Raw genomic sequence first — 24,371 nt, forward strand, 5'->3', positions numbered from 1 at the left:
GACTCTTACCAACCCCCTCCCTCTTTATTATCTTCTCAAATTCATTTCCCTCCTCCCTCCCTTAGCTTTAGGCTACCCCCTTCTCCCACTCCTTCCTTCCTTCAACTGCCACATTTCTTATACTTAACAAAAAAAAAAGATCTAACTCAATACACACCATTATAGAAACAAGAAGCAATGTATCAAATAGGTTAATATTATTGTATAAAGGCAAAATGAAACCTGCTTTTGAGTCGTTCTAAAATAATATGTACATTTATTAATATAGGCTTATAATACACAAAATATTCAACATAGCAAAAGTCAGGTATTTTTATGTTTTAAACACAAATGCATGATCAGTTACAGACCATTCAATGCTACTAGAATGGAAATTAGTACAAAATGATTTTATTTTTCTACAAAATTGCTCCTCCAACTTGCCCTGGAATAAGGAGCAAACTCTTTATAAAACACTCTCCCTACCCTTTGGACATGGTAGACATGAGAGGGCACTAATTCAATATCACTTCTACTGATAAGGAGAGTGTCTATTCTTTTGAAAGGTCGACCCCCAACATGTTGATTTGAACAAAACAGGGAAAGCAGCAACATAAAAGTACAACACTAATTTGTAATCAAATTAGAATGTAAAATAAGAAAATGTGTTTTCAAGTTTGCATAACTTTACAAAACAGTGATAAACAGACAACATTCATTTCTTTCATTTTTCAATAAAGAGACAGTAAACAAATAAGGATTGCCAAAAAGCTAAACATTGAAGTCAAATGTCAATTGGGGCAACAACAACTACAAATGAGTTTGTAAAGAATCCAAATAAAGGACCACCTAAGAGTCTGTATTTATAAATAAAAATAGGTGCCAAAGCCAAAGGATTTTAGAAGAAATATAATTGCTGGGAAATTAGCAAAGTAATCATGACATTCCAGTCAATTTTTTGTTCCTGTGAAAATCTGTGTTGGTGAACTTTAATGCTGTTCTTGTTTAGTTTAGACTTCAAACTTTCTCAAAAATCTGTTCATATGAAGTACCAGATCTAGATGATATATATAGTGACAATCAATCTTGGTGTTACAGACTTTCTCATGACATCAGTGTTTACTACAAATTAATTTATCTTGAAACGTCTTTCTGTATCCAAGAATCTCAAATTATTCATGAAAGGTTTCAGTACCAAAAAGTTAAATACTACAATCAAAATTAGAGATCACTGCTTCTGATTGAATCAAAACACAATATTTAAGTGAAATTGTCACAGCTGAAAACTTTCATGAAACAGATCCTTAAAATTTTACAAAGGTTATGATTTTAGGAAGCCCTAAATGATATGTTCACAATATTATCAATTTCTCCACATGATAGAACAAGAACCATAAAATGGGCCCAATTAAACTGTATCTCAGTTTAGAAAATGGGATATAAAAAAGAAATCAGCAAAATATGAAGAGCTAGCTACCAAACTAACAATAAACTGAAATTTGCATAATAAAACAAATAAATACCCTACTGTCTTGCAAGAGCATGCAAGAACTTGAAAAACAATATCGGAAGCCAGAATTACTATATATCCATGAAAAGAAGTCAATACAATAATGCAAATTCTATGCATTTTCACTAATTAACACTATCAGTAAATATTTTTCGTTGAAATCACCTCACATTCAGAAGCTTAAAAAATAAACAGGTTTTATTACATTCATCATCTGCCTAAATTCTCTCATGTCATAAGAGCAAGTTTGAGTTTACATACATAAAAAAGATGACAATTATTTTCTAAGATCTCCAGATTATAGATTAAAAACATTTCTCAAAGAATCTTCCAAGTAAATAATATTGAAAGTATTTCAAGTTCTTAATGATATATTTATCACTATCATATGATGAAGCTTGTTATATGTATCTGCATTCTGATTTTGATTATTTTGGCTTGCATTGCAACCATAGGAAAATAACATCAACCGGAAACAAAAGCCACAAATATATGGTCTAGTGCTGAACGTTTTCATCCAATATTATTTTGCTTTGCAGATTGTTGTTGGAGAATTCATATTCCCAAGCAGGAAAGTAAGTAATTGATTTTCCAGATCTCGATCCATATTGATATAGCAACAAGTCATCTTTATTTATTTTACAGACTTTCTCATGAAACTATGTTTAATGCAACTACTTTCATTTATCTATAAATATCAGTGCTAAAAAAATTTAACCCCTTCGTTCCCATCAAAAGACATAAGTTCTGCTTTCCTTTGTCTTTCCAGACATTTCAATGATCTTTTCAGCAGCCAATCTTCTAGTCCATAGAACTCTGAAAGATATAACAGAATTGAAGAATGGTTTCAATGTGCGCTTACATTTGACTAAAAATATTTCTGATACTCCAGCAAAGACGACCAGCAAGATTAATATCAACCAAATCAGAGACTCCTTTGTAACTTTAAACAGGAGAAGTGGTCTAAAAAAGGATGAGTAATGTGCAGATTTAAAGATAGAATGTAATTATTTCAAGATTGATTTGCAGCATGAGCTAAATTATACAAACCTTCAACAGATAAAAAATGCCAACATAAATACAGCAATGCTAAAAGACCCAGACCGGAACTAATAGTGATATTGACAAATGGAAAATATCCAAGCTTCTAAGCTTGTAAGTTTCTCCGCTTCAGAGTTGAGTATTTTGCTTAAGAAAAACTCAAAGAAAATGACGTCTTGTTGTGTTAGAGGCGTTGTGATACCATACAGCAGATTTGTGCACAGAAAACTGGGTAATTCTGGGTTTTTCAGATTATGGAGTAGTTTTTTTTTCAATTTGCAGAAGAAAATGGTACTGGCAATTATTCAGTGCTCAACTAGATGGAAACCTACAACTCTTCACTAGGTTTTTAGCGATTTCTTTTTTTTCTGCTCTTACTGAGCCTTAATTGCCAAGTCAGGAAAAGCTAATACACAAAATCTGAAAGCAGATAGTATTGGATAGCTGTAACAAATAAGCAGTAAATAGAATATATGTATGACAAAAAATAGTCCAAAGTTGTAGCTTTCATCAATTCAAGCTTGCAGGAAAAGATATATACATATATATATCTATGCAATAGATGTGAACAAAATAAAATGCATAATCTGAAAAGCAGAAAAATCACCCAGTTTTCTGTGTATAAACCTATGGAATCACAACACTTCTAACGCAACGTGACATCAGTCTTGACCCCGGTGAAAAGCACAAGGCAGCCTATTTTCGAAGCAATTCATTGGCAAAAGATTCTGCTGGTAAGAAGTGAGCTTGCATTGCTGTGTCTAGTTGTCTATAAGCTTTCAAATTTATCCACATTGTGCTGCACTCAACCAAGGTGAGGTGAATAGGTACTTAGCAGGATCAATTCCTTGAATGCACCAAGTGCCTTTAGCAGCTAAAGCTACAGCCGGGGTAATATAAAATGCGACATTGAATAGGAAACTAGATAAATCGGCACCTCATAAGTGCTATATATTATTATTATTATTATTATTATTACTTGGTGTTTGATTTGATTTGTCAATTTCACTTTTGGGTCCAGTCTGGATCTTTAAAGAGAAATAACATTATAACAGTAGCATGCTCTCATTACTTTCTTCAGATATTCATTTCTTTTGCATAATATTTCCCAATACGGTCTGGAGATTCTGCCAATCACATTTCAGAAATTCCTCCATGCTGTGCTGAACTCAATACAAGTTTAAATGGGTCAAAAACAAGACATAAATTTACAAAAAAAGATGGGCAAGAATATTGCTTCCTTGAACTGCTTACAAATTGGGATGGCAGAAAGGCCAAACTCAGTCAGGGAAATAATATCATTTAGCATCTTAACCATTTCATACAGTGAATATGGGTACTTAATCATTTAATAAATGATTCTACTCCTCCTTTGGGCGATTTATTTCATTTCTACTTTACGGAGGCGGTAGTTTACAAATTTCAGTGAATTAAGATTAACACTCTTGCAAATTTACAAAATGCCCTAACTTTCTGACTTTCCAGAGCATCTATGTAAATTTCTGTTACTCATTAATTAATTGTAAAACATACAAGCATGCTGATGAATATAAATACAAAACATTACTCTGCCTCATTTACTTTGTAAATGTATATTGTTGTTGACCCATTTAAACTAAACTTGTATTGAGTTCAGCACAACTTTACAACTGTTTATCAGTTACTTTGTTAGTATCATTCATGAAGAAATTAGAAAAGAACTAAAATGAAACCTGTGGAATGTATATATACCTTCATCCCTAGTATCTTCTCCTTGTGCTATTTCATAAAGAGTACACACTGAGTTGTTCATTCCATTATTACTTGCCTAGAAAAAAATAAAAGAAAATCCTGTCTCAAGATATGACTGATTATTAAGCAAAAGAATTCATAATAAATTATAGACCTACATTGTAAGGATGTTGTACTGGGAAGTCCGAAAAATAAATAATCTGTTTTCAAATTAGAAAGTTCTCAGGTCAAAGGAGTATTCCTTTTTAATGATTCAAAGTAAAGTTTATTGCACATCAATATAAAAAGTTTGCAGTTGACATTCATTCCAGTTCTGTATATTAGTTACTTGCAAATTTTGCCACTAAGAGAGAAAGTTTTGTTAAAGATAAATTCCAGTTTTGGTAACGATCTCAAAATGACTTTTGACAGAATCTGATATAATGACCACATAAGTGTCTGTTTGTATGAATAAATAATATGTGCCAAAGGATTCTGGAAGAAATTGTGTAATTGCTGAGAAATAAGCAAAATAAGCGCGGATTCGGTCACTTCCGTCGGGTCTTTATTCCAGCAATATTAATACACTGTCCCACGTGTGTCTATCTGTGTTGGTGATCTTTAGTGTGAACATTTTTTCAGCGTAGATTTCAAGATTTCACAAAGTTCAGCTTATGTAACTGTACCAGATCTAGATCCTCGATTATATTCTGAAAATTAAGCCTGTTTTTACAGACTTTCTCATGAAATCAGTGTTTACTGCAACTACTGGCATTTCTCTTTAAGCTACTTAATGAGTAAATCATTAATACAAACCCATTTATAAATGAGATTTCCCCATTCTTCAGGTGTCCTCCACATTACAAGGCATCTTGTTTTTGCTTTGTCTGTCCATTCAATGTTTCCTACATGGAAGAAAAAGAAATAAAAAACAAGGTGCAAAATGTTCAAATTCTTCTTTTTCAAAAGAATATATAAAATATGATATAAATATATATGAATGAACAAGCTTGAACAAGCTTGAACAAGTGGAACACCCCTGGAATTCTTGCCTTCACTTTGCAAGACAATACAGCAACAGTCTTGATTTAAACTCATGCTAAAATAATCAGTAACACTTGATTACCCTTATGCACAAATTTTCATGAAATAGGTCTTTATACCTTCAAACTTATGATGACACGTTAAAACCTTAACCTTGGTGAAAATTTGTTGCCATGATGCTGCCATCAGCAGGAAAGCGGCACCTACATGTCCCTTCTGCTAAGCAGGTGAGACAAAATACTTTACAGATAACATAACACACAAATATAATTCTGCCAAATCAAGTGTTCTTGATGTATTTACATCACTAAATTTCATTTGCTTATCTAATTATTTCACAATGACCTATATTTATATATATTTACTCTCTCCTTTGCATTTTGAATATTTTTATCCCTCATTAACTCACCCTTTTGCCTAAGCTCTTCCAAGACTAATAATATTCCTTCTCCTGACAATTTACCTGAAGTTGAGAAGTTAAGGACTGCATTCTCCATGTTGGAAAAAAACACAGATAATGTACCGAAACAAATAATGATTCCTTATTCTTATTATAACTATTAATTCATTATTGTTGTGTCATTGTTTTAGTTGTTAGTAATGATAATCAATAAAAATATAATAAAAGCAATTAAGAATTATAAGATTTTTAATAAGAAATCATACAAGTTTTGTTTCAAAGGATACGGTTTAGCTTTGTATTGTTGAATAATTCACTGCTTGCCGCTTCTTTCAGATCTACTGTGTATATTCTGTGGTATTTATGAAATGCTAAAAATAGATCACACCAAGCTTGTAGTTGTTTTTTCCTTGTTTCCAAATTTGGTTGTATTCTGGAAAAAAAAGTGAAAGAATCATCAACATTGAAGCATCAATAACGGGTAATTTACTCTCTAAGTAGAACGAAAGCTATGGTCTCAATATTAATTGGTTGTTCTGCGAAACTCCCATTTTCTCCACTCACCAATTACATCACTCATTCAATGAAGAAGGTTATGATATTCTCTGATAGGACTCCCTGTGTAGGAGAAAATAAGGTTGGCAATGTTTTGCCAACAAATGAAATTTATAATTTCTGTTTATCAATGGCAGTCCAGATGGCAAAATTCCCCTAACACCCACTATAAAGTAATCCAAAAGTCGGTCTTACAAACACCGACTTGCTCATAAGAACGAGCAAAAGAAAAGATATTCCTTCGACTCTGATTAGGTCATATAGGACTAAATGAAGATCTCTGGCGAATGAAATACACCCTACGGGACACTGCAATTCATGTACGGAGAAAGAAACAGTTGAACACTACATTGTAAAATGCCCGAAGTATGTAATTGAAAGGTCAATGCTTCTTGTCGAGGCAGACATCGCCGATCCTGAGGAAATCCTTAGGCTCCTGAATTCTCAGTACCCTGGTGTCCAAAATGCAGTTTCGTTTCGGTCAAAGAAAGAAACGCTTCCAAAAAGAATAATTTGATAGCAGGAAAGTGTTTGTTTTTTTCTTAATCTGTGAAGGAAAGAGAGAAAAGATATCTATTTGATTAGTATCTAATTACTTATTTGTTCATATAGATACATATGTGTGTATTTGTGTATATATATGTCATTTGTATGAGTATGATGACCACATAAGACGATGGTCATTGTTCTGTTTGTTTTAGAATAAGATATCTCTCTCTAGGTGATTTTCCTTGCATTTAGTAGAGCTAATTATCCATTTTGAAAAAAAAGAAGAGAAAACAGAAAAAAAAGGAAAGAGAAAAGTAAAGGGAAAGAAAGGACAGGGAGGATGAGTAGAAAAAAGAAAAAGAAGAAGAATGGAAGGAAGAGAAGAAATGAAAAAGAAAATAGATGAAGAAATGGAAGAAAAAAAACAAAAAGATATGTATATGCATGTGTGTGTGTGTGTGTATATATATATATATATATATATGTCCATCTAACTTACAACCTTGATTTAACAATGCACCATTTCATTTATTAAAGCCCTCATTTTGGATGCCCCCATAAATTTCGAATCATCCAAATCTCCCCTATCAATTTTACTTTTTTTTTACAAAATGAAATGGACATACATGTATTTGATTGGTATATGCGAGATTCTTTCACAGTTTATTTCTCTATTTCTTTTCCGAGTTTCAAGACTATACAGAGTATCCCAAAGGGCACTCAAGGGTTCAAATCGTCTCGTGTGTGAAGGATTCATATGCACCAGTGCACGCGAATCTTTCACACCCTTTTTACTAAAATAACTATGACTTTACATCGTAGCTAAGCATTATATTTGAGCTATGACACTTACCGAACCATATGGATCGTTTGTTGAATTCTCCTTGCTGTTTTTTTTAATAAAATAAGAGCATTTTTCGTGATCTTCACGTAGATGCCTCTTGATCAGCGTTGATATCAACTTTTGCCTAAAGAGGGCGCGCGATATTATTTCAAAGTCGGTAGGCACTTAAGAACCAAGTTTGAAAGGATACTCGTAAAATTATGTCACTCTCGCCGATGAATATTCATTAGATCGTGGTCGTGCGTGTTCAATACACACTGAGTGCATGCATGCAGAGAGTTTTTATTGAACACGCACGTCCACGATCTAATGATTATTCATCGCGAGAGTGACGTAATTTTACGAGTGTCCTTTCAAACTTGGTTCTTAAGTGCCTACCGTACCTTTGTTTACGGTGTTGCAAGCTAGCTGCATTCTAGGCGATCAGCATTATTTTCTTGCTCGTTCAATCCACTTTCATCATCATCTTGTCAAAAGATGGCGTACTTTACCAATAAGTATATACATGAGATGCAACCTGTTGATTTTTGGTACAATTTCCTATTATGCGCTGACGACTTGAATTGAGAATGTTCGATACGAAAAATTGCTTTTCGATTGTTGTTTGCATACTTTCCACCGCAGTATTAAGGACGGATCGAACGGAGTATCCTGGTTGAGACTTGGAGGTAAGCGATAAAAACACTTTTATAAATAATTTCCAATTCATTTTAAAAAAAAGTTAAATCATAAAAACAAATTTTCATTAGTGGAGAAATACTGAAATGTTTGGCGTTTTTCATTCCCTCACATTCGTGTGATGAATGAAAACGTCAAAGTCCACTATGAAACCACATGCGTTGTGCGAGGTTAGTATTACTAACCTCGCATGTTGTGTGAGTGCCCAAAGGGAGCCCCCTGTCTACATCAGAGAGACAGGACGATGTCTGGACAGTGTCGTAAGAAAGGACGGTATCATGCGGTATAACCTGTAAGATACGATAGTCTTTATAATAATAATAATTAGAAAAAAACAAAATACAAATAAAATTAAATTAAAATTTAAGGAGGAAAAAAAGAAAGGAGAGGAACGATTTTAAAGGACATGTCGAAGAAAAGAAAATAGTATGCCTAACGAGTTGGCGGCAATAGTCAAATATAACTAGAAGTTTGGCTTATTGTTCTTGGTTTTACTTTCAAACTGTCAGTAACGGTTCTTCTACGATCAAAACTCGAAAGACCCTTTTATGCAACACTGCCAACAGTCCCCACTCTAGACTAGTCTTTAGTACATGTACTTTTAGATAAACACAAATTAACACTTATATAAATAAGTAGAACTCTTCAGATACAACCATAGCTGGAGCTAACATTTCCGGGAAGTCCCATTTCCCTACCGTACTAGGGCCTAGACTAGTAGTAGTCGTGAGTAATCATATTCATATGATATGAAAACGCTAGTGTGCAAACAATTAACAGTGCAGTGCAAACCCTTACACCGCAACTACAACATTAAACACGGTATGTGGGACCGAAAGAGAACAGCAGTAGACGACACTCGGATGATAAATGAATTACCAGTGATCGTTTAACTACATTTACCACAAAATTCGCTCTATATAGAATCACAAAAATTATGATGATCATTAAAACTCGCTAAATATATTAACTAATGGAACATAAGAACTAGTCTTACGAGAAAAACGGTGGAAATTCATACTGCCATGGCCACTCAAAGTTCCCCATTGTAAGTCAAGGCCCTTGTTGTAAGTGAAATAGCGCCATCTCGAAGCTAAGGGAAGCACACTGGGCGTTGTGGCGTGCGCCTGTAATCCAAGTTTGGGAAGTATTCAGTTTCGAGGTTCGAGCCCTGGTGAGCGTTATTTCTGTCTGACAAGTTGTCAGACCTGGCAACTTTCCTTGATTTTGATTGGCTGAGAAGCATTGTTACTATGGTAACTGTCGGATAAAACAGGACTTGTCGGATAAAACGTCCGACAGGTCCTTTCATGAAATGCCAAATGCTCCCCAGGTCACTTCTTTCGGATGGTGACGTCGGTCCAGACGTAAATAATCATATCTGATTGATACACGTCTGACAAAACTCAAATACACACCCCAAAAAATGGAATGGGCCTAATCAAAGTTCAAGTTTATCAAAGAGCACTGCGGTTCGCATGAATCATGGGTGTCGATCTAAGGGGGGGATAAACCCCCAACCATTGACCAATATTTAAGGTAGACTTTGGTTGAACATCATAATATTTATTATGAATCATTATGGTCATTATCATAAAGACGGAGTCCAAGATGACCATGATCATGATTATATTGTCACATTAAAGACCATCGATTTTTATTTTGTACGTTCTCTATAAATGTTCTTATATCTATTTTCATTTCAGAAATTGTTAGAAACAGATGGATGGAGAAAAAAATCCACAATTGAATAGAATAACATGCCCATGTTCAACTTTTTAAAAAGTTTACAGCTTCCCGCCATATACCAAGCGATTTGTAGGGATGTTCCCTGTTCATGAGCTGAAATCCCAGGCGGGCATGAAGATGCCCCCCCCCCCCTTCAAAAAAAGGGGGCATCATATGAATTCAAATGCCAACCACTATTTATGATCTTTTATGATGGATGAATACAATCATTCTAAAATGAAAAATTTCCCCGGCGAACTATCTCATCTTACAAGATTTTGGCCATGACAAATCCTACACTTAGCGAATTATTGCAAAGGTAATATCTGCTGGATGAGAGAATGGTTATATCAAGCATAATAAATTGTATGACACCAATGACTTTTATATGTGGTTATAAATTTGATTATAAACCAATCAAAACATCCTTTAAATAAACTGGCGTGGGGCACATCCTCGGAATCTTTGTGGAAGTGGGGGTTTGTACCCAAAAAATATAGAGATACCCTACATTTCAAGTTAAGTGTACGATGAGTTACTGATGACATTTACCAAATCAATGCCTCGGCAATGCCTTTAATGAAACAAAGAGGCAAGTAAGGGCAGTAATATTTCGCATTTTACAATATCATCCTTTTTATCATGCATGCCTATAGGAAACTTTTAATCGCATTTTATTCCATAACAATCTGATGAATATTTCAAAAATGAATTTGGCTCTAAATTTTGAACGTTCCATCATCTTCCAATATAATCTTAAATATTGTTTAAAATCGTTCTTTTCTGCATTATTTTTCATTCTCAATTCCGTCGATGATTTTGTACTTTTATTTTTATTTATTTATTTATTTATTTATTTGGGGGGGGGGGGTATATTGTGTGTGGTCTATGGTGCACGGCCTATAATAATTTCATTAAGCACCCTTAAACCCGATAATCATCATACAATTTTTTTTTCATTCTCACAATCATGTTTAACCAGTGAGAAACTGAGTATTAATTAAACAAAATCTGGACTGTTTAATCCTCATTTGCTCTTTATATTTCTTATCTTCTTATATTCTATTCTTTCTTCAGTTAATGTTACTGATGATTTACCGTTATCATGAAATAAAATTAACATAATGCTACTTTGGCTTGATTTCAAATGTTCATAAGAGTTTGTCAATTCATGGTTGCAATCACGCAGTGGCGTAGCAAGGGGTCCTTGCTTTTTCAAGGGGCACCATTTTTTCGAGTTGTGTATGTGTCACAAGGGCGGATCCGACTATCGCCAATAGGGGACGGGTCCCAAAATTATCTCCACCTATATTTTGCCCGATCAGTCACTTCTTAGTTTCGTTCTTATAAAACAACATAAACAGGAAATAATCTCATAAGCCTTATAAAAGTGCGAGTGCGAAGCGCGAGGGATTTTTTTTTTTACTTTCATGTAATATTGTGGGCAATGTTGTGTGTGATCCTGAACAAGATTCGTATGTAACTAGATTGTTACTGCGAATGCAAAGCGGGAGCAGAAATTTTTATTAACTGTTCTAGCTTTATCGAAAAGGGACCTGTTAAGGACTGCTTACAACTACCTAAGATTTTTTTTTTGATATTCCGACCTAAAAAATGGTACAAGCATTTTTGTATTAATAAATGGGATAGGTATGTAACTGAACAACTGATGGGAGCGCGACGCGCAAGAGGATTTTTTTTAGATTTTAGACCTAAAAGCGGGACACTCTATTGATATTTTGTAAATTATAAATAGGATATATAATTGGGTATCATTAATAATGCGATCGTAAAACGTGAGCAGACAATAATTGATACTCTGATGTGAAACTGGATAATTCAAGTACATTTTAAATAAAGAACATGCAGGCTATCGCGCATGTTTTAGATTTAGAATCTGGGCATTCTGAATACATTTCTTTAATTGAACATTATGGAGTACACGTAGAAAATAGGAACTTGGCAAATCAAACAATGTGACTCAGCGTGAGCTTTAAATCCTGATATGTATAGACCATAGAGATCACTTAAATTTGTAAATGAAAAAAAAAAGAAAATGAAAGCTCGATGTCCGAGCTAAAATATGTTTTGTATAATGACTTAAAAACTTGCTCCATATCAGCCTATTCAGCAAGACATGATTCTCATCGAACAGCCAATTCTGGGATGAAGCGCAAGCAAAAAATTAATATAGTTACATGAAAGATTTTTTTTGGCAAGTCTTCCCCTCACATTATTTCATTCACTCGTCTTCCTCTTCTTATTTTCCTCTTCTCTTTTTTCTTCTGTGTTTCTTATTCTTTTCCCTTTTCTTCTTTCTGCCCCCTTTTTTTGGCTCTGCCAATTTTTTTCAGGGGGAGGGCACACAGAATCTCAGGGGGGCACGTGCCCCCGGGCCCCCCTCCCCCCGTAACTACACCACTGCAATCACGGGCTTAAATCTCGGGGGGGGGGGGGTATACCCTCTCTCCATGGTTGGTTTCTTTGTTTTTCTTCTCTTTTTTCCTTTCGCACATGTTTTTTCCCCAGCCAATGGAGGGGGGGGGGGGAGGCACGTACACCCGTAGTTGCGCCACTCGGCCACTGGTTAATTTTTGTTTATTGCGTTTTTAAAAGCCCATCGTAATTTAACAGTTCATACTGTTTGTGCGTGAGTCCCAGCCGCCAGTAATAATTTCTGTCTTTTTAAAGTTTTATTTGTGGCCCAGTGGATTAGTCTTCGGACTTTGAAACAGAGGGTAGTGGGTTCGAATCCCAGCCATGGCGTAATTTCCCTCAGCAAGAAACTGATCCACAATGTGCTGCACTCAACCCAGGTGAGGTAAATGGGTACCGGTAGGAAGTAATTCCTTAAAAAGCTGTGTTCACTATATGAACGCCTAGCTTAGCCGGGTAATATAGGAGCGCATTGAGCACCATAACAAGGTGGATATGTGCGCAAATTATAAATTCCCTATTATTATTAACCGGGATTTTTAACAGAGCACTAATTCCCCTATCTTTAAAATGTTACCATTTTAATGGCATTAACACAACAACCCAAACTATATTTCAAATGTGAATGGAAAATTGCACAACTTTGAATGCTGCATGGTCTCTGAACATAATGTTACTGATTTTTCAAAGAGTTTCTGCGATCTTTTCTCAGTTTTAATTTGCATCATTGTGCTCTTTTTATGTCATTGGAACTTTATTTTGTGGTCTGTATAATGGCCATAATTATTCATTTCGTAAGCCCGGTTCACAAGGCGCCTTGCTTTAGCCCATATTTTGATAATATAAGCTAGTTCTTCTGATTAATTTTTTTAATCATTGTTTTTTCGTGGAGGGGTATGTGGCAAGTGCGATGCAAAGAAAACGGTTGGTAAATGTAAAATAATCTTATCATATTCACAATTTTCATAATAATATTTGGAATAGCAAGTGCGAAATTTTCTTGATTGTATTTCTTCTAGTTGTCATTTTTAAAGCACTGAAATAAAGGTGTCCGGCAATAGGATGCACTTTCATATCTCATCTGGTGGTACACTATCCATAACATTGAACACAACACACACACACGCACAAGAAGAGATACTTAACACAAGAAAGAACTATCACAATTAGTACGTATGCAAAACTGAAGGAAGAAAAGATAATGCTACCTATTATACACTTGCTCATTATGTGAGAGCAGGTCATACATGTAATTCAATAGTCACAGATATATAGATATACATATATATCTATGTTCTTTGTCCAGTGTCTATTCAGACGATTCTTGAATTATCAGTGGCATTGAAACAGTGATGCACTTATATATTTACCTCCGGCATTGTATACTAGATATAAATTGGGTCTTTTTTGTGCTTTATTTGTTGGAAATAAATGTACTCCATTCATTCAAAGACTTTTAAAATCAATTTGTCCCGGGTTCAACCACTGAATAATAAGAAACTTAAGCAGTCTTTCGCCGCAGATGACGCTGTACAAGCTGATCTGAGCAGATGCTGGGGTCTCTGAAGATATTTTGTGCATAGGAGCACTCCAGTCACGTATTTACACAGTAGTGCAGCGAAATCAAAATGCGGAAGTACAGTGGAGGGACATCACTGATCTCTCCCCTAACTGGATATGCGGGGAGGGTCCTTTGTTTGAAGCCCGCGAGTTCTATTGTCCGCCATACCAGTTCCCCCAAAAGGAACGCGATCGCTCCATTAGCATGTGCATTGTGAGCGATACGCTAGCTGTCTGCACACTGAAGCACTCATTGCTTTTTATACAAAACTTCATATATTTAAGCTGCCAGAATTCGCAATTTTCTTGAAACCATGGTACTTTCCAAGTATACAATTCGGAAACATAATTTTGAAGGGGTTGGTGTTTTTTTCACCTACGGAACAATGGATGAAAGCCTTGACTTGTCAGGGGTATTTTGGAGGTTTTACAAATAACCATCTTAGGATCGATATGGCGAGGACTTTCTAGGTTATGAAGGCTTATAACACTGGGCTTGAAACCCCCCTTTAATTTAAGTCTACCCCAACCCCCAAAAAAAAAATCAAACAAGTGTAACACCGAAACTCGCTTAAGTGAAACTTTAAAAACATAACTTTCATATTTTATTTTTGAATTTGATTAAATTTTGAGCATTATTGTGTGTTTTTCTCTCTATTCAAATAATCATTTTCATGAGGTGGACTCGCCCTTTAAAGAACAAGTCCACCCAACAAAAACTTTATTTGAATAAAAAGAAAAAAATTCAACAAGCATAACCCTGAAAATTTCATCAAAATCGGATGTAATATGAAAGTTATGGCATTTTAAAGTTTCGCTTCATTTCACAAAACAGTTGTATGCACATCTCGGTTGGTATTCCATTATTTTAACATTTTGTGCTTTCGGCAAGGAGGTCCTAAACGTCAAATTCGTAAAAATAGAAATATTGTTTAATTCAAACTATAAAACACAAAAGAAATAGTGAGTGAAATCATTGACTCTCTCATTTGGATGTAACTGGCTCGTTCATACCACTATTTTTTTTTAAATAAGCGAAACTTTGAATTGTCATAACTTTTAATTTTACATCCGATTTTATTGTGCTTGTCTGATTTTTCTCTATTGATTCAAATCAACATTTTTCTGAGGTGGACTTGACCTTCTCTCTCTCTCTTTCCTTCTGTCACATCGATCGACCCTCTTCAATTATCCTCTACCCAGTTTGTTCATATACACTGTAGGAAGCGGGGGGGGGGGGGGGGGGGGGGTCCTGTACCCCTAAATTCGGGGACAGACCCCCAAAATTTATGTTGACAACTTTTTTTTTTGTTCTTTTTGCTTGTCAATTTTTTTCCTGCATCCCCCCTAAATTCAGGTGGACCCCCCTAAAATCGTTGTGGTCCGCCCTGAAATTCTGGTTGATAACCCTTTTTTGTTGCTTGTCAGATTATTTCTTTTGTTTTGCATCCCTTCCTAAATTTTGGGTTGATAACCTTTTTTTGCTTGTCAGATAATTTTTATTGCGTCACCCCCTAAATTTCTGGTTGATAACCCCCCTTTTTTTTGCTCCACCGAGACATTTTTTCTTTGAATTAAGACATTCGGCATCTCAAAATAAGTTCTGTTAAATTTCAGAAGTCTGTAAATCCGTCTCTGTCTTTTTTACGTACTTAAAAAAAAGAGTTCTCGGAAAAAATAATTCGATCTATTGTACAGAGAAATATCACAAATTCACATGCCACAAGTTACATAAGCCCCCTAAAGTCCTAGTCCTATACCGTACATGTACCTATAGCTTGTAAATTTTATTGTCCTTTCACAAATAAAAGATACAAGGTATTTCAGAATACCTTGTAGATCCAGTCCTTGTCCCCAAAATCAGTCTTTTTCGGTCAGGATCTATGCTTTGCAAAAATTTTTTATTTTAACTCCTCCAAACGGCAGATGTTCAGTCTTAACTTAGTTTCACAATACATGCTACACGGTCAGTATTTTCGTGTCTCAGTCGTGATATTCTTCTGTCCAAACATGATTGATAAACTCATAAAACTTGGTGACATTTGTGAACATTAATAAACTGAATACTTATTTGAATCATGGTTTGAACTTCACGCTTCCAGAGAAATCACAACAATCGATAACCCCCCCCCCCCGGAGTTTTAAAGTTTTGGAAACTTGCTCTGGTAATTTAGAATTACCACACGTGTATTTGAGCACATGGGACTACATAAAGTCTACAACTATGCAGTTCACCAGCTTGTCTTATCTGTGAAAAGTAATCCCATTTTCTCTGTTTCCACGGTCGTCACAATAAGTGCAATTATACGTGGCACAGGACGACATCTTAAACTTTGTATCAGGTATAAATTCACATTGAAAAGTGGTGTTATAAGAGTTGATTTGGTAAGTATAATTAAGAATTGACACTATTGCCGTGTACCAGACTCTACTCCGATTTTGGCTTTTTTGGGGGAACTCGGCGTGCGGAGGTACCAACTTCCGGTGCTTCAACACGGAATAGGCCAATCAGCGTTATTGTTCCCATCCAGGTAGGGGAGAGATCAGTGAGGGACATGCGCATCTATGGGATTTTACATTGACTATTTTTGTACACAAACGTAAATACCAACGTAAACGAGATCGAGAGATCGAGAATCGACAGAGAGCACGACAGGAGGAACACGTTAACAACATTAGAGGAATGAACATGACTACTCAACTACTACTAAGTACTAGGCCTAGTCTACTTTACTTACTACTCAGTATTACTACTAGTACAGAAGTAAGATTTCTGCTACGAGACGACTCTCTGTTGACTGTTGTGTGCTCAGCAGCTTTAATACGACCATTTGGTCTGAACTTCTGACTGTTTTTGAGTCCATACCGTACCACCACCAGGTATTAAAACAAGGACAGGTTTTTACTACAGTTACACTTCACTAACTTAGTAACACAATTCTTATTCAAAGGTTCACAAGAAAATTCGAGGCAAAGAAAGTCAAAGTGGACTGAATCGAACTGAGCTGAGCAGCGAATGTGATTTCTTTAATTTCCTTTTTTTTTGGTCTGGCCTGGCCCTGGCCGGAAATCGTCATTTGAGAAATTCTGTCCATGGCATGCCAGCAATTGCATTAGGATTGAAAGATTGTATGGTACAGAGACAGGGAGAGGGAGAGCAAGAGGTAAGTTGAGTTTTTTCTACATAGGCCTAACTTGTACTAGCCTGGGGCGTTTTGGGGACTGAAAGTCTTATACTGTACGTATGGAGTCACTCCCCACTAACGCCTGGTACTCCTAGTCCTACCTATATTTCCCCACATATGGGTACAAAACCAGAAACTTTCGCCCCCGAGAATTCTACTTTCCCTCTAAAAGATCTAGCCCTAAAGCATGGGGTCCAACTTCATTTCCAACATTTCTGCGATATTTATTTCATTTTTAAAGAAGAATTCATTAAAAAAACGAGAGATTTGTTATGAAAAGATGGGAAGAGCTTACATGTATGCCATGGCAGTGTTTACGTCGCCATCTTGATTTCTTTGTCTTCCGCTTGGCGACAGCACGCGAATCGCGGGATTTCTTTGAAACAGATGGCTGCCTGCTGTCTATGGGAATATAAGCCTGGATCTACTGTACTGGACGATGTGAAAAACAGCAGGTTCTATGCTACACCGACGGAGCGGGATCTTGGAACTGTAGATCTACTGGATACAACGGTGGTGCGCGCTAGCGGCTAGCACTATCATGACTGTGCATGTGGGTGCTAGCGTGCATGGCGCCATGGTATTAGAGGAAATATGTGGTGTGTGCAATGATGTGCAGCTGCAAGCTTCGCGAAGCTCACGCCAGACAATTTAGACATGACTTGGGGGAAATGAGATGTTTTGTAACACGGGCCTTGAGAGCGGGGCGTGCAGCTTCTAAATGGAGCTTTTGTCATTCAGAGTAAGCCTGAGTCAAATCAATTTCAAAATTGGTGTTTGATCGATGTCTTAATCAGTGTGAAGAATTATTCTTACGTTTGATCTACGGCCTTCCTTTGGTACACAAAATCATCAAAATGATCAGTAATACTAAATAGGTTCATTATTGCGGATTGAAATAATTGCTAGAGGGTATTCATTTGTCTCGCAATCTACTATGGTCAACAAGGAAATTCGTGATCACTCTCGCAAAAAGTGTTCACAGGCTTTCTAGGAAATTCGTGATCACTCTCGCAAAAAGTGTTCACTAGCTTACAAGTTCACGAGCTTTCGAGTCCCGCTGCAACTCTTTATCAAGTGACAGAGATTTATCCGATATCGTACTCTATTTATACTAATCTTCAAGACCGTACGCACAAACGCGAGAACAATAGGTGGGCACTGATCCGTTGTGTGATTGGTCAGGAGTTATGCAAATAAGCTGGGGGTATTTGCATAACTCCTGACCAATCACACAAGGGATCAGTGCCCACCTATTGTTCTCACGTTTGTGCGTACGGTCTTGGAGATTAGTATAAATAGAGTACGATATCGGATAAATCTCTGTCACTTGATAAAGAGTTGCAGCGGCACTCGAAAGCTCGTGAACTTGTAAGCTACATGTAGTGAACACTTTTTGCGAGAGTGATCACGAATTTCCTTGTTGACCATAGTAGATTGCGAGACAAATGAATACCCTCTAGCGATAATGATCAGTAATGTCTAAACTAACTACTCCTTACTTGAATTATATTCCCCCATAATGAAACTTATTTTATGATACTTACTTGCCATTACTTTGAAGTTTATTTTGGTTCCAGTTTGAATCTTGTCTGTTAATACTAAGAATAAGATAATTTCATCCACGATGTATGAATTAAGAATGGAATATATCTCCATCAATGGCGTATTCGCACTTTGCTTTAAAATCAAACCTGGGCTCCGTAACACAAAGATTAGCGATCAATCGCTAAATGATCTGACCAATCAACGTCAATGTTTGACGCGCATTTGGTTTAAAATACTGACCAGGAACCAATCAGTGCAGTTCTTTCATATTTGCAATCCATCGCAAACCTTTGTGTTATGGAGCCCAGATCGTAGTGGATAGAAAGGAAAATTATGATGTAATCAATGTAAAATAAATCTTGCTATCACTAGCAATATTTCTGACTATGATCATAGCACATTCTTTAATTGTAATATTTGTACAATAATTTGCATTTGGGCAGTTTCAAGCATAAGCAGACATTTAAAAAAAATTGTATTGGCTATATTTCAAGTCTGGATTTTTTTCTATCAAAACTAAACTGGAATTTCATAAATACAAAAGGGGAACATAATTAGCCACAATTTTATTGTCTCACCTGCGAAGCAAAGTGAGACTATAGGCGCCGCTTTTCCGACGGCGGCGGCGACGGCGGCGGCGTCAACATCAAATCTTAACCTGAGGTTAAGTTTTTGAAATGATGTCATAACTTAGAAAGTATATGGACCTAGTTAATAAAACTTGGCCATAAGGTTAATCAAGTATTACTGAACATCCTATTAGAGTTTCATGTCACATGACCAAGGTCAAAGGTCATTTAGGGTCAATGAACTTAGACCATGTTGGAGGAATCAACATCGAAATCTTAACCTGAGGTTAAGTTTTTGAAATGTCATCATAACTTGAAAAATATATGGACCTAGTTCATGAAACTTGGACATAAGGTTAATCAAGTATCACTGAACATCCTGCATGAGTTTCACGTCACATGACCAAGGTCAAAGGTCATTTAGGGTCAATGAACTTTGGCCGAATTGGGGATATCTGTTGAATTCCCATCATAACTTTGAAAGTTTATGGATCTGATTCATGAAACTTGGACATAATAGTAATCAAGCATCACTGAAAATTTTGTGGAAGTTTCAGGTCTCATGATTAAGGTCAAAGGTCATTTAGGGTCAATGAACTTTGGCCGAATCGGGGGTATCTGTTGAATTACCATCATAACTTTGAAAGTTTATTGGTCTAGTTCATTAAACTTGGACATTAGAGTAATCAAGTATCACTGAACATCCTGTGCGCGTTTCAGGTCACATGACCAATGTCAAAGGTCAATGAACTTTGGCCGAATTGGGTGTATCTGTTGAATTACCATCATAACTTTGAAAGTTTATGGATCTGATTCATGAAACTTGTACATAAGAGTAATCAAGTATCACTGAACATCCTGTTCGAGTTTCAGGTCACATGATCAAGGTCAAAGGTCATGTAAGGTCAATGAACTTTGGCCATGTTGGTTTTTTTGTTGAATAACCATATCTCTGTAAGTTTATTGGTCTAGTTCATAAAAAGTGGACATAAGAATAACCATGTATCACTGAACATCTTGTGCGAGTTAGAGTAGTATTCAAAGTCAGCACTGCTGCTATATTGAACCGCGTGATGCAGGTGAGACGGCCAGAGGCATTCCACTTGTTGTCTTATGCAGTGGCGTAACTACGGGGGGGCATGGGGGGCACGTGCCCCCCCCAATCGGCTGACAAAAAAAAAAAAAAAAACGGGGAAAAGGAGAAAAAGAGGAAGAAAGGGAGAGAAACGTAGTGGAAAAGAAGACATTATTGTTCATTATAATGTTATATTATATCATAATTATGTTATATTACATAAGAAACATTTCTTTTCATAACTTTATGAAACATAATTTGCATAGGGCCTATGTCTTCATTGTTCCTGGTGCTCGCATTGTCTGTTTACCGAGATATATAATCCTGTTATACTATAAAACCTCCCGTTTTCAATTCAATATACAACAAACTGCCAAATGTATTTCCTCGCACTTCGAGTTATTATTGTTTTATGTACAATAGTGTGCTTCTTTTTCATGACTACTTAAAAGTGATGGCCCCATTTAAGGTCTTAATATAAATCATTTCCTTCCGTGCTTACGTTCGCAGTAGTGGTTTTGTGTAATATGTCTGCTCTCCATGAATTCGTAGAATCAGTCCTTAAAAATAAAATGTCCCTTTTTCTGATCTGAATATCAAAAATTTGCACTCGCACCATTCGGTTAGTGAACTACGTATGGTCTTCATGAATTCCTACAAATAAGCCTTAAAATGCCCCCCTTCAGGTCTGAATTTCCTAAATTTTCAGCTCGCGCTTCGCGCTCGCAAGATTTGATTAGTGAGATGGGTATGTTAATCATGATTACAAGTGCTTTATGTGCATGTTAAGATGTAATTCTAACAAAATAAGCAAGCGCTTATGGGCAATCGCATTAGATGACTATGGTGAGATGTGTATACTCTAATGGATTCCTAAAATATAGTCCTTAAAATCTTCCTGTTTGGAGAGTCAATATTTATAAAAATTTCAGCTCGCGCTTTGCGCTCGCATTATTTAGCGAGACAGGTACATACACTGTATCATGGTTACAAAAGACTGATTATAATATCCCTATTTAGGTCTGAATGTCCGTTTAATGGCACTGTCCTTAAAATGTCTCTGTTAGGTCAGTATACCTGGCAACTGGGCGCGCTTCGCGCGCTCACGAAGTGACTCAAAATTTTTGCTGGTGCCCCCCCCAATGCCGTGACCCACGGTACGCCACTGGTCTTATGCATCTCTTTAAAGGAGAATCCAAACCATACAATCAGTTTTATACATGGGACTACATACATGTGTACATGTGTATATTGTTTTTTACTTAATTTCAATTTAACAGAAAGCTATTGCTTGTTTTGTAAAATTTTCTTTGAGATAATCTGGAGGTCATCATTTTACATCGTACAATGTATAACAAAAATATTGAAATATACATGTGAGTTCATTTTACAGTACATTGCCTTTTTGTGGATATTTCTGATGTCACTCTATAACCATCACTCCGTAACCAGCTAACGTTTCAAGTCGTGATGAATGAAATAATACTCCAATTTTTTAATGTAAAGCAGCACATTAAAGCTAAAGAATCCAATCAATAAATCAAAATTGTGATAGCAAATTAACACAGAGTTTGAGTAGTATGTTGTCCATTTTGCATCACTCTGTAACCATGTTTATGAATATTGATCTAAATTTAGTGGATCAAAATAACATGTTATCATTTTTAAGTGTGGGTTTCAGCAATCAATGTCAGGAACCATTTCTTTGCAAATAACTATTCAATTATGGGTGATATCTTTGTTTGAATGCAAAAAATTGTTTCTGAATGTCACTCCGTAACCGTGGAAGTGCCCATTTGATAATGAATATGAATTTAGAGCTTGATTTTAAGTACTTTAAACATTTGTAATTTGTGTCCATTTTTAATGACGGACGTCACAAATTCATGATTCATGTCTTTCATTTCATTTCAAACGTACCATATGTTGTCATCTACAAATGTCATTGTTTTAGATATTTTATGCAGAATTCAGTAATTCTGCATTGGTCCTTTTTTTGTAATTATGGAAAATACAAATGTGCAAGGCACACCCCACACCCCTGATCTCAGCACACATCGTTACACCTGTAGTGTGTGCATTGACGAAGCCACAAAGTTGGCTTGATTTTCCCGCCTTCAAAATTTGATGCATTGATGATGTTCAATTGAATTGAAGCTGTCGAATACCAGTTTACAAAATAATCAATATGACTTGGGCCTAATTTGGAGTATCTAGGGAACTGATAATTAGGTCTAAAAATGGGGTTGAAAGCGGCACACCCCTGTACCACATATGTGAAAGCTGAATATTTCTCTGGAAACATCAAGTAGAGGAACACAAGTATCAAAGTAGTCTAGTCTATTCAGAAACATCCTGTTTCAGCTACATGGTAAATGATTTGTCTGAACAGGCATGGACCTAGCACAGAACCTTGTGGGATGTATGCTTTGACACGGAAGAAGGATTTGATTTTACCATGAAGTAGCACAGCTTTAGCACCTGTCGAAAAGGAATCTGGCTTTATACCCAGGCAGGTGCACCCAGGACCCATTAACATTGTATTTGGTAGGGTGTTGTTCACTTTTGCAAAGTCCATTATCATGATACATATTAAGTTGACTTTCCAGAAAGTGTATACTAGTACATGTAGTTCCTCTGTGAACTCTAGGAGCTGTTTATCACAAGAATGATTTGACTCTGCCAACATTTCAAGCATGATTGTGAAAGTAATCCACTGTTCAGCTCTATGATCTTTCACACAAGTAGGTATTAATAGAGGTACATGTACCGGTAAGCCTGTAGTGTAGTAACTACATGTACATGTAACCATGGTTGTAATGTTCTCTCTATTGACATTGTATACATGTAGACAAGGATGACGTACGTATGTGCATTTCCAGACTACTGGTAGGCCTACTTGCAAATGAATGGCCGAAAAACCCAAGTGAGTGCCAGTTCTATGGAGAGAAATCTGTGCTATCAGGTCTGCTAGCTAGCCTTGTAGGGGTCTAGATTTTGTGCATTGACATCATCCATTGTGGAAAGGCCTAGTGGGAACACCAAAGAGCAACTGTGGTTTCCTGCTTGCATCGCATGGTCAATCGTCTAAGAAAATGATACCTCCAGTAGCTCTGCCCAATGTTCTCACATACATGTAGTTGATTCTTTTAAAAGAAATTTTAGTGAAACTATATATTTTTTGATGGTGAAGGGATTTACTCCTTATTTTAAGCCACAGTACAGCCTACAGATACTGTACCCCTTAAGATGTGCAAAATAAGATTGATTTTTTACCCTTCTACCTGACACATGAGGAGCTCCTCAGTCTCTGTGAAAACTCTGCAATGATTGTAAATATTATTGTTATAATATCTCTTACCTTTGTGATTTATTTGCTTGACTTTTTAAAATATGATATACCTACATGTACATGTGCAGTATATGTAATCAGTTTCAGATCAATGTTATTTCAGACTTTCTGACATCACACTAGAAATGAGCTAGAAAGTTTTATACATGTACATGTAGATCTACATAGCTGTCATCTATAAAACGGTTAGAATTTTTACACATGAACACAGGGGCGGCTATCAAAAAAGTGTCCTATTTTACACAAGAAAAATGCCCCCCTAGGCCCTCACGAACATGTAGTATGTACAGTACTGTGCCCCTTTCACCTGAGGAGAACCCGTTTTAGGTGTTACCAAGTGCCCTTTCTCGTATACATGTAAGTGCCATTTTTTTTAAAGCAAAATACTCCCGCTCGAACGTGTTTTCTGCCCCTTTCACTTGAGCAAGTGCCCTATTGCCTTCTTGTACATGTAAGTGCCTTTTCTCGAATCAGTCCCCCTTTTTACCCAAGAACAGTGCCCCTCATAAACATGTTCTTTGCCCCTTGAGAAGGACCTGTTTTATGTGTGAGCAAGTTCTCCCTTGCCTTCTTGTTAAAGTGCCATATCTCGTATCAGTCCCCCTTTTTACCCATGAAAAGTGCCCCACACGAAGGTGTTCTCTGCCCCTTTCACCCTAGGAAGGATC

The 24,371-nt window shown here is 36.3% G+C and overlaps 2 protein-coding genes across 3 annotated transcripts in view; one reads left to right on the plus strand and one right to left on the minus strand.

Annotated features, from left to right (window-relative positions):
- Window positions 1-197: 197 nt before the first annotated feature.
- LOC121428553 (vacuolar protein-sorting-associated protein 25-like) lies at window positions 198-9,311 on the minus strand. The gene is made up of 6 exons (XM_041625259.1): window positions 9,248-9,311; window positions 5,972-6,117; window positions 5,694-5,747; window positions 5,057-5,145; window positions 4,262-4,337; window positions 198-2,305 (listed from the first exon to the last, which is right to left on the minus strand). The coding sequence occupies exons 1-6, from the start codon at window positions 9,295-9,297 to the stop codon at window positions 2,193-2,195; spliced, it is 528 nt and encodes a 175-aa protein (XP_041481193.1). The 5' UTR covers window positions 9,298-9,311; the 3' UTR covers window positions 198-2,192.
- A 7,294-nt stretch (window positions 9,312-16,605) lies between these two features.
- Window positions 16,606-24,371, plus strand: part of LOC121428560 — a 44,207-nt gene continuing 36,441 nt past the window's right edge. Inside the window, exon 1 of one of the 2 annotated variants that reach the window (XM_041625288.1) lies at window positions 16,606-16,685. The gene's annotated coding sequence lies outside the window, so the exon portion shown is untranslated. Of the gene's footprint in view, window positions 16,686-17,021; window positions 17,139-24,371 lie in introns of those variants that run through there. The other variant, XM_041625279.1, reaches the window with a different exon arrangement.

Source organism: Lytechinus variegatus, chromosome 1 (genome assembly GCF_018143015.1).
Source record: "Lytechinus variegatus isolate NC3 chromosome 1, Lvar_3.0, whole genome shotgun sequence".
NCBI lineage: Eukaryota > Metazoa > Echinodermata > Echinoidea > Temnopleuroida > Toxopneustidae > Lytechinus > Lytechinus variegatus.